The sequence below is a fragment of the Amblyomma maculatum genome, chromosome 7 (genome assembly GCF_055883805.1).
Source record: "Amblyomma maculatum isolate TAMU_Amacu chromosome 7, ASM5588380v1, whole genome shotgun sequence".
NCBI lineage: Eukaryota > Metazoa > Arthropoda > Arachnida > Ixodida > Ixodidae > Amblyomma > Amblyomma maculatum.
Window position 1 is genome coordinate 10,111,725 of NC_139350.1, and position 10,295 is coordinate 10,122,019.

General features: G+C 46.1%; 1 protein-coding gene across 2 annotated transcripts in view; it reads left to right on the top strand.

Moving 5' to 3' along the window:
* The window catches only part of LOC146182706 (phosphatidylinositol-3,5-bisphosphate 3-phosphatase MTMR14-like), a 76,468-nt gene extending 69,236 nt beyond the window's left edge, over positions 1-7,232 (top strand). The window contains exons 18-19 of one of the 2 annotated variants that reach the window (XM_084608907.1): positions 2,105-2,216; positions 6,865-7,232. In XM_084608907.1, the coding sequence (XP_084465033.1) occupies positions 2,105-2,216; positions 6,865-7,048 (296 nt within the window). In that variant the 3' untranslated portion in view covers positions 7,049-7,232. The remainder of the gene's footprint in view (positions 1-2,104; positions 2,217-6,864) is intronic. The other variant, XM_084608908.1, reaches the window with a different exon arrangement.
* Positions 7,233-10,295: the final 3,063 nt, after the last annotated feature.

The following is a 10,295-nucleotide window of genomic DNA, read 5'->3' on the forward strand; positions in this document are numbered from 1 at the left end:
ATGCTCTCACTCATAGAAAGAAAATGTTTCAGCTGCTCGGAGCCCATCATGGTTACCATCATCTAGGTCATCTTAACAATGAAAACTAGGGTGACGAAAGGAGTTAACCGCGGCTGGATCACTCATTGTTATCTAAATACTCCATTCCTTGTCCGCATATCTTCAGTATCTGCAATGCACCATGACCAATCCCCCATTGTGAGTATGCGCCATTAAGACTGAGGAAATCATCACACGGCCACCGACGCTCTAAGTGGCTCGCGAGTCCATAGCTTCTGGATAAACCATCCCTCCACACTGCTCGCAATGCGAAAATAATGAAATCATAAATACCGGCTTATCCACCACGTTGAAGGCAAACAATGTTGCCTCACGTCGTCGTTACAACGCACTCGACGCAACATCCGGCAGCTTTTGTTATGCCGCACCAGCGGCATGACGTGCGGATCTGTCAAGCGTGTTCCCCGTCGACGTAAAGGCGTTCTGCACACAGTGCGGTGTCGGAGTGGTGAAAACATTCAGAGAGCACTGCAGAATCGCCACTGGAGAAGTGCGAATTCGGTTGTTGCCGCTGCACATGGTTAATCGCGCACCCCTTGTAAATTTTTTTCTAGCAATGCCAGGGCTCGTGTCACACAGTAGAAATTTTTCGTCCTTGGCGCGCGTCCGTTTCAGTGGTATATATAATTACAACTAGTCTACAGGAAAGCAGACTCACTGTCACTTTATCCGGCAAGTAAGAGTTTCGACGGCACACTGTCGCTTTGCGTTTCTTGGCGCACGTTGAAGTGTAGGTTTGCAGATGGCAGGAACGCTAGACAAGGACACAGCTCGCAGAATCTCGGCAACAGATCTCGCGTATGTGATATCTTGACCTTGCGAAAAACGCTGTATCTGTCACATTTATTTCTGTGGATACCTGAATCGCGCCGTAAGGAACGGGAGGAAGGAGTGAAAGGGAAAGAGGAAGAGGACCCGTAGTGGACGTCTACGGTGTAATTTCCACCAATCTCGTTTTGGGGTACCCTCGAGTCCACACGCCGGCGACCGAATTTTCGCTAATGGGGCTAGTAAAGCTGTCTCTTTGAGAAGCAATACTTGCTGTAGGGCTAGTTGATTCATACTAACGAATGAAATGGCGTAAAGACAGTACCACAGGAAAAAAGGGGTATAAAAAGGCGCTCTTTCTCTCTCCTTTTCCTCTTCTCGTGTCATTTCGCCGTTAAATTGGTTTAAAAAGTATTTCCATAGAACACTATGACTGCTGCTTGTGCCAGCTCTCAAGGGATAAAACAAACTGTTCCACACGCCACGGTTCCTTCTTGGTTGAAGTCATGGTAGAACTACATCGTGGAGTGCATTTTGTGATAATGTCCCATATCTCACTAAGTCGCTTCGGAACATAAAAACACGAACTAACAACCGATCCTATCAATGCATTCTAACAGCTAAGATGGCGCTCCGATCACAGGAAAATAAAACCGCAGAAGACACAGGAGAGAGAACAAGAAATGGGCGATACCAACTCTGTAGTCGCCTCCCGATATCCTGCGTCTTCTGCTGTTCTTAATTTTCTAATTTCTCACCAACTGGTCTACCTATTTACCCTCTTAATTATGTCGGAATCAAAGCCGACCAAAATAAATGAACGTAGAGCTTAACATGCCGCTAGTGTGCCCGTATTTTTCTCTAGAAAAGATCCTGCTTGCTTGAATGTGAGGCTGTGTGTGCAAAAAATACTCTTCGTTCGACTTTGTCTTGCTTAATTTTCTCGTGTAAATGTAAGTTGTCAGTGGGGAAACCTGTTTTGTCCTCTTTGCCTTCATTCTCCTTCGTATGCAGGTCAAATAAACGTTTAGCACAAGCTGGCACTTGTTGATTGTATTTTCATCCTTGTGTTTTGCTCGCACCCTATCCCGAATAATTGTCTACTTTCATTGTCGACGAAAATCACGTCGCTCTGTTCATGTGCCCGCTAGCATGGCTGAGGAAGATTCTAATACAGTGTCCAGGTGAGCAACGTCGCACGCAAGTGAACGATGTTGCACATGTTCATCATTGTGTTGAGCAGAAAAATAGTTTTTAATGTCATTTTCGTTCTTAGCAACAGCGGAAAGAGATGCCCAAGGGCTCCAGGGTGCCCCGATGGATGTTACTGCTGCAACGGGGAACCAACAAACCTCGTTTCTGAATGGAGCTGCGAATGAGTTTTCACGGTACGTGAAGCTTCTTAGACGAATTTTCAGTGTCCTTTGAAAAGCAAGTGAACCTTAGAGCTGTCGATCCTCTCTAATACTTCATTTGAGTATCGTTGCGGATGACACCTGCAGGTTCCGCTTTGTGGCCAAAGGAGGGCGCAATGGCAGGTCGTGACTGTGGTCGCGTACACTAGGAGCCTGGCTGAAGTATATACGAGCTTGCTTTTCAATATGTTAAAATGCACGATATAAGGGCTAGAAATACCACAGGAGTAACTGACGGAAGTAGAAAGCGCACTGCAAAAGCGTTTTCTTCATTTGGCGTTTTCCAGCGTTTACTTCGCTCTCACAACCTGTATCACGTGGACGGGTACCAAGTGTTAAGTTTGGAGCACAGGGGTTCGCTTTCGAGGAATACCTCATAATTCATCCTACGATTAGTAAATCTCTTGATGGTAAGAATACCAGTACCGCGCCCTCCATAGGGTAGGACTACAGGAAATACCCCACTGAGCAGCTTACAAGTAAGCTCCCTGCGCTCTCAACTTCCGACAGAGTTCTCTTGAGCATTAATCACAAATTCCGGTAAATAGTGCCCGCTGTGCTTAGGCGTACGGCGTCAGCAGATGCCCGGTTTGTATGCATTTGTTTCGTCTGAAAAGTCATCGCGGAAAATGGATGTCCATGACAGCAAGCTTTGCTGGCTCCAACTCGCGGTTGCGGCATCAGTAGCGAGAAAAATCAGCTGCAGATTTCGGCCGCACCGCAGAACATAGAAGCGAAAGTGCCACCACAGGCTCTTTGTTTCTAGAATTGGAGATGTAATGCACGGTACTTTGTCGAAATCGAGTTGTTCTTAGCGGCCCGAAACTTGTGCCTAATCGGACTGAAGACCACTCTAGTAACCTCACCTTAATCGTTGGGCTCTTCCTTTGTGCATAAACAAGAACTCAAACTATCGTGAGCATCGCGAGATCGCTGGAGGTATTTCTATTCGGAGGCCGTGGTGTTGGGATGCCAAAGCACCTTTCCTGAAAGGTGGAATTCTTCGTGTGTAGTATTTATTTACTGCAAAAAGGAAGTTGCTTCGCGCCTCTACCGTACTGTCTATTGTAGATAGGAATTTCTTTTCGACATTTTTCGAGTGTTTCATTAGTTAAACGCTCGGAATTTCTCTCAAGCCGGTTGTGGCTGGGTCATCAGAGCAGCATGAAATTATGGAAAAGGAAATGCGAACTGACTCTGCTTGATTTCTGTGACAGTTCAGTAAGCCCATTTGACACCTAGAATACCGAAGTACGTTTGAGCTGCATAGGTGGGAGCCGCGCCAGCACTGAACCACATGGTGCCTGGGGAAAACTTCCGAAAGCATTGGAGAATCATCAGTAGAGAAATGCAAACGCATAGCCGTTGATGCAGCAGACTGTACATCTTGCGCCCCTCGTTCAATACAACCAGCGTTCCGTTAAATGCGTCAAAGTTTACCGCCGTTCTATAATTGGTACGGGTAGTATCAGAATCCCTGTACTGTCTCCCTCATGGTAGACGAGGAGAATTGTAGTGTGAGTTTCATAATCCTGGATGTGGCGCAGTTGAATAAAGCGCTCTGCTAGGGATCTGAGGGATGGAGGGTTGATTCACGGTGGAGACAAGATTTTTCAGTTTTATTTTTCTGATAAACGTATGATGACGTCACCAGAAGGATGTATAGGTGGAGCCCATGGTATGCCACGAAATGTCTCGAAAATTGAGACACTTCTTGCGGACGCTTGCTGTTAACACAAGCACGAACACGCTGGCGAGTCTGAGCCATTAAATCGTTACGCCTTAATGAGAGCCCCCATAATATTTTCTTGTTAGATAAGCCAGTGTGTTACATGAATACAACTGTTTGCCGTGAGCAAGAAACGTAAAATTTGTATTCTTATAATAATATACGTGAACTCATCTGCTTGCGCATATCGGTTAGCCTCTGTGGCCGTTAACCGACATTTGCATATTGGCTGATCCCAGTTTGCTCGACAAGAACAAGAAATTAGAGTATGCCTTGGGGTATTCTTGTGCAGGCTAAAAATAAATTATCATTTAAAGGCAAGTCGTGGTGGGAGGGATACTTTAGAGATGCAGAATATAAGCCAAAGAAGCATTCTGAAAATGGAACTTATGAGCTCGGGGCGCATATAACTGCAGAGCAATTTGCGCGTCCCTGGCGGCGACATAGTCATCTCGGGCATGCAAAAGATGGTATTTCTGGGCGTGCTTCAGTTGTATGGCTGTTCACAAAGCATCTTTTGGGTTCATGTAGGCCCTTAAAAAAGTACCCATTTCTGCTCTGCCGTTAACAGCAAAAGCTTCTACCGCCTTTCGCCGTGGACAAAGAATAAGAGGCTCACAATTGCCGAATTAGCTCCATTTACGTCAGGAGTAAGCTGTGAACGGGTTTTTGGCGGTCCTAAAACCAACGTAAAAACCTGCATTTCCTTTACGTCTGCTGCTTAAGGTGAAATTGATCATCTTAATACCCTGTTTTTTTGTGCCGTCTGCAACAGCACCCAGTTCTTCTTTCGCATGTCATACGATCTGATAACTGCTCTCACGTGGAGCCCTCTAGTCTGTCAAATTTCAACGACCGTTCTACAAGCCACTATAGCGTGCGTAAAAATACGTCGTACTTTCAGAAGCATATGCGATTCGGTGAAAAGTCAACCGATTAAGCACCTATAAAAGGGTATGTGCGACCTCTCAACGTTTTTTTATGCCGTTTTAGTAAGGAAGCTTCAAAACGACTAGGCATACGAAACTACTCGGCACAGCACATACGCACTGTGAAAGAACGGGTGCCTACATGAACACGCGGTAAAACCAGCAGAATTCTTCAAAATGCTTTGCTTCCTGGTGTTTCTATGGGACCCGCCCCGTCCGGGCAAAGTAGCCAGGGATGACTATCACAAGCACTCGTCACGGTGTTTTAAATCACAATCTCTTTGAGTTTACCTTATATAATTTCGGCAGTGCTTCTGATGTGTAGCGGCTTTTCCGCACTAAGGAACGACATAAAAGATCCGCTTTGAACCAATGAGAAGGGTTTCACTGGTTACGAAGAAATAGTGGCTCCTAATCGACAGCCCAATCTCCAATATCGGAGCTCCCTGCGGCCACTATAGCGATGCAATACCCATGTTTGCCCTGCAGTGTCCTCGTACCTTATTTGTTCTTTATTAGCTCGGCCTTGTTATACTCGCACCAACGATTTGACATAACGCCCTGACGAGCGAGACTAAACTGCTGCACAAATAAAATGTAAGCTTTAGTGCTTAGTCTTCGAGGGCAAGAGTCAAATACAGCAACGCTAAAATAGCTGTAGATACGACTCAACGCTCTAGGAGAGGTTTTGAGGCGTGCCTAAAACGCGAAACTGCGATCACAGCGCGTCCAAGGGACATAAAATCAGTGATTTAAAGGGTTCTGATCACTACTGGAAAGGAAGTTGTGCCAAGAACAATGAGTCGGACAATATACCTTGGAAGCGTCCATTTTTCCAGGACTATTTTACTGTTTACAATGCCCTTCTGTGGCCTCATATGGTTACTTTTGGACGTTTGACTTTTCGGACATTCTAGTGACAGGGCATTGAAATTTAGACGCTCGCACGACGGTAAGACGACGGGTAAAAGGCGAAGATGCCGATTGACAGCTCACTGATAAAAGAACATTATGCTCGGGCAACTCTCCGTGGCTATGCAGCCAAAGCTACACAGCAGAAACGCATGAGCTCGTTGCGCAGCAAAATGCAGAACAGTCAAATTTCCAGGATCATAGTGTGGAATATAGGATTCCGGAAATATTCATGTTGTTAATACAGCCAGACTATAGTACAGTACAAGTCGGTAGAGCACTTAGTCTAGTGCATTCAAGAGGTACCACACTACGCCATGAAAATGCGCTGGCTGCACCATCTGTCGGAAATCCCATGAAAGCGTCGGTCGGCTGCTTGTGCTGTGTCTACCCGCCAGTTTCTGTGCGCTTTCACAATGCGCTTGTTTGGATAAACGTACGCAGCGTGGGAAAGTCGTTAACTGCTAACTGCGCCGTTGGCAGTTCGATATCTATTATTTTGAGGCTGAACTTAAACTGAAACCGTGACTGAAGGCAGATATACGACAACTATTTGGTATAGTAACATCGTGACGAAAGCTCTGCCCTTGTAGCCTTGGCATCATAGCCACAGTGTTGTGCTCGACTATAGAGCGCGTTAGTTTGCTGGGCCCAAACCAGCGGTTCCGCGAATAACTCGCTCTGATTCCTAAATTAGAAATGCGAATAAGCAGGCTTCGCGATAAATAACCACTTCCGTTAACACGGTGATAACGAGGAATGAAGTCGGTAGTGATGGCCACCGCAAACATATCGGAAAGCAACCAACGCTTCGTTTTGCCAGTCATAGTAGTGCAAGCCACGCGCTTCATCATTCGATTTACAATACGGGTGGCTATGCACTTGGCATAGTGCAGTATCCAACCGAGCTTCGATACTTGTTCGTTAGCGCCATCCATTGCTCTCCTGCAGGCGGGCACTGTGTAATTAATTCAAACCTTTCTGAGGCATGCTCAGCATTTTAGTCTTCGTGACTCATATTCATGAATGCTTGGGCCCTTTCTCATTTCAGCGACGTGGACTGGATGTCACGAGAGGAGTTCCTGGACCGTCGTCGCGAGCGGCTGTATAAAGTTCGTTCCGCACTGCGTGGCCCCTACCGGTCCATTATGCTGGACGATGTAACCGAAACCATTCGCGATAGTTACTGGGCCAGCAGCTTGTACTCGGAGACCGCCTCGTTTTTCGTTACCTAGATCTCCGTCCAAGGAAACCTTTGCGCGTTACTACCTATGTTTGTAGAAAATTCATTTTCCAGGTATGGTTTTCTAGGACGTTATCCCTAACAAGCCCGTGCACTATATATATACTGTGTTCTAATTATTTGTAGTGGTCATTTTTCTCACCACACGTTCCACTTTAATAAACTGGCTTGACACCCACCACATGACCTTCGTTTCATTTCGTGCTAACGTCAGTAGGCTCAAACTGAGCCAAACAAATGCTACATAGATTTCAAGAAATCTGCCACACCTTCTATGAGGTGAAGTGATTGGGCCTTACAGGATACCCATGCTCCCTGGCAGGTAATAATATTTCAATGTCATCCTTGACCATGTTTTCGCTTATCAGAAAAATTCCTGTTCCTGCTTCGCAGGCGGTTATTGACAGGCAACGCATCGCTGGTGGGCATCGCCCTGTAACGAAAACACGCTTTCCCAAGCAGACGTGGACTTGCGGCTTGAAATACAGCTGTCTGTAGCACCTCGTCGCCTTCAATAAACTCGGTTGTAGAGAAACAGTCACTGTTAAATAACACAATGCAGTTCATTCTTAGTCAAGGTTTTCTTCGAACTCAAAACTTGGTAAACATCGTTCCTGCCGCAGCTTTAAAAGCAAAGCCTAGCCTGGCGGATGTAGTAATAAAGTCGCAGGGCATTGTTGTGTGCTATTATAATCCAGGGAGGACATAATTGGCAATTGGTGTGTTTAACTGAAGTCTTATTTCTAACTTTTGGGATAGACTATGGTGAGAATTCCACAAATCCTTCGAAATGAAAGAAAATTTGGAGCTTGCATGGGTCGCTGGGAATTACATGTATTGCAGTATAATTTGGCGTGATTCGTGATTAGCAACAAATAATCCGGGATGAGCAGCAACTAATACCAGCTCTTCTCAAAAATAATAAGATAGGATCCTTGCTTTATATGCTTGCCTATCAGAACATTACGGGGAACTAACAGTTATTTGGGACAATGCTTCTAAAAGGTTCAGCAGAAGGCTTTCCAGGACCTGGACTCTCGAAACTGCGCAGGCGGGGCGACCTATACTCTTTGGTGCATTAGTATAGCACTCCTTAATCCATTTCGAATGTTTAGAGCGGTAATGTCGGCTGCTTTGCTAACTCAGTTTTCCTCACACAGATTGCTAATGCCTCCATGCATTAAGGGCTGCATTCGCCTTCAATTGTTCATTCTTTCTTTCATTCACTCAGCGTAAAAAATGTATTTCAATTGGGCAATAAAAATTCGGAAGCAAATCAAGAAATTCAGATTGACTCAACAATACGCACGTAAGTTGCTGTGACCAATGAAAATTACTGTGCTAAGAATTCGTACATTTTGATAGGCCTGGCGGCAACTGAACCTACGACCTTCGGATCGCGACAAAGGCAGGCTACCCATATGCCTGGAAGGAATTTTTTAATACATGGGATGTGATGACTCGAGTTACTTAAAATGGTGCTGGGTCCACACACTGAAGGGATCCGAAGAAGGGCTGGAATGCCGAATGCCACCGCTCGCAGTCACTGGGCTGCGTCGCTTCGTGGTGGTGTACGGGCCCAGAAGAAGGGCTGGATGTTCGTCACTGCCAGGTGATGGAATACCAAAGGCTGCCGTTGCTTACGTGTTTCAAGCTGGGGATAAGCTTGCACCCATGGAGGCAGGAGGACAGGGGCCGACCTTAAACGGCGACTAGACACCGGGCTCACCGGTCTTTGCGCAGCCCCGTTCTTCTACCCAGCTCGTCTTTTGTTTGACCGTCTCGTCCGCTGCCTGCGATCCTGTTCCCGCTCTCCCTTCGCCTCCTTTTTTAACCCCTTCGCTCCAGTGTTGTGCCTCCTTTTAACAGGTTGACTGGTTTCCACGGCCGCCGGCTGCCTTTGTTAGCTCTCCCGCGGCTGTTGCCCTTTCGCCCTTTCACAGGTCGGGAGTATTCGGTGGTCGTCCATACATGGTGATTTTCTTCCCGTGATATCAAATATGGAAATGCCTAGAGTCTGGCCACTCGATGCCGGCATGGCGCGGTCAGCAGTGTCTATGAGTCACTTACCGGTGTCCTCGGTCTCGTGCACGGGCAGGAGCCGTCATAGGGAGTACAACACTCGTAGGCTTCTTCCGTCACTTGATCGGGCCAGGTACCGCGAATTTGGCGTAGTCACGCCAGCGTGCGAAGACTTTAAAATTCTGGAAGGCACACAAGCATCGAGCGAAGGTAGCAAGTTTGGAGGATTAGCTTGTGCAACGTATACACCTCGCGTTAAAGCTCTCTGAACGCAGACTTCAAAGAACGGGGCAAGTCCGTGGCAAGTCCGTGGCACAAGCTGCCGAGTCTCAAGGGCACAAAAGGGTCAACCTTACAATCTTCCACCTAAGGCAAAAAGCTTATCTTACAGCTCAGAAGCTTATCTGAATGGGCAGTTTGAGTCCGGTAAAAATTCCCCAAAGAAATACCGCACGTTAAATTATGAAAATTCATTAATTTCGGACTGTGACACGTGCAGGAGTCCACGGGTAATGACTCAAACGGCACCACGTTTTACCGGTCAAAAAGAATTGAATTTTAAAAATAAATATTAGGTTGAAATTGAACACATATTTATTGAACTTAACCACACTGCTCATAAAGTGGAGCCCAGGTTGACTATAGATTACAACTGAAAATGTCTCAATAAGAACCTTTTTTTTTCTGGCAGGAGAGTAAAAGTACTTGAAGGGATGCAAACAGTGAGACATTGTAATCTGGTGGCAATTTACTTCCGGAAAACTCCAAAGAGGCCACACATGTTTACGGCCAATTGTTTGAGACAGAATAGGGAAATTGGCATGTGATTTGTTTTCGAGTGCAGCCGAAAGGAAGTGAGAGTTGGCTCACATAATATCCTTCAAAGAAGTTGCTGGACAAGCAATGGCTCTAGACTGCAGAGCCACAAATGAACTTGCCTTCCGCACAAATTTCTGCTGACAGCGTGACAGAATTCGCCGCAACTGCATTGCCGCGAACCATTAGAATCGCTAATTGTTTTTTGCAGCCGTAGGCATGTGGTCTTTTCACTGTGATTGTAGCGCTCGGATAGACTATGTACTCTTTGTTTACGCTCGTTATTGCGAAACGCTGATTTATCATTTTCTTTGTCGCCGAAGATGCGCCGATATCTATCTCGAAGGGTTCAATCCACGCACGTGTGTTTATTTTATAATCTTGAAGGTTATGCATTGTTT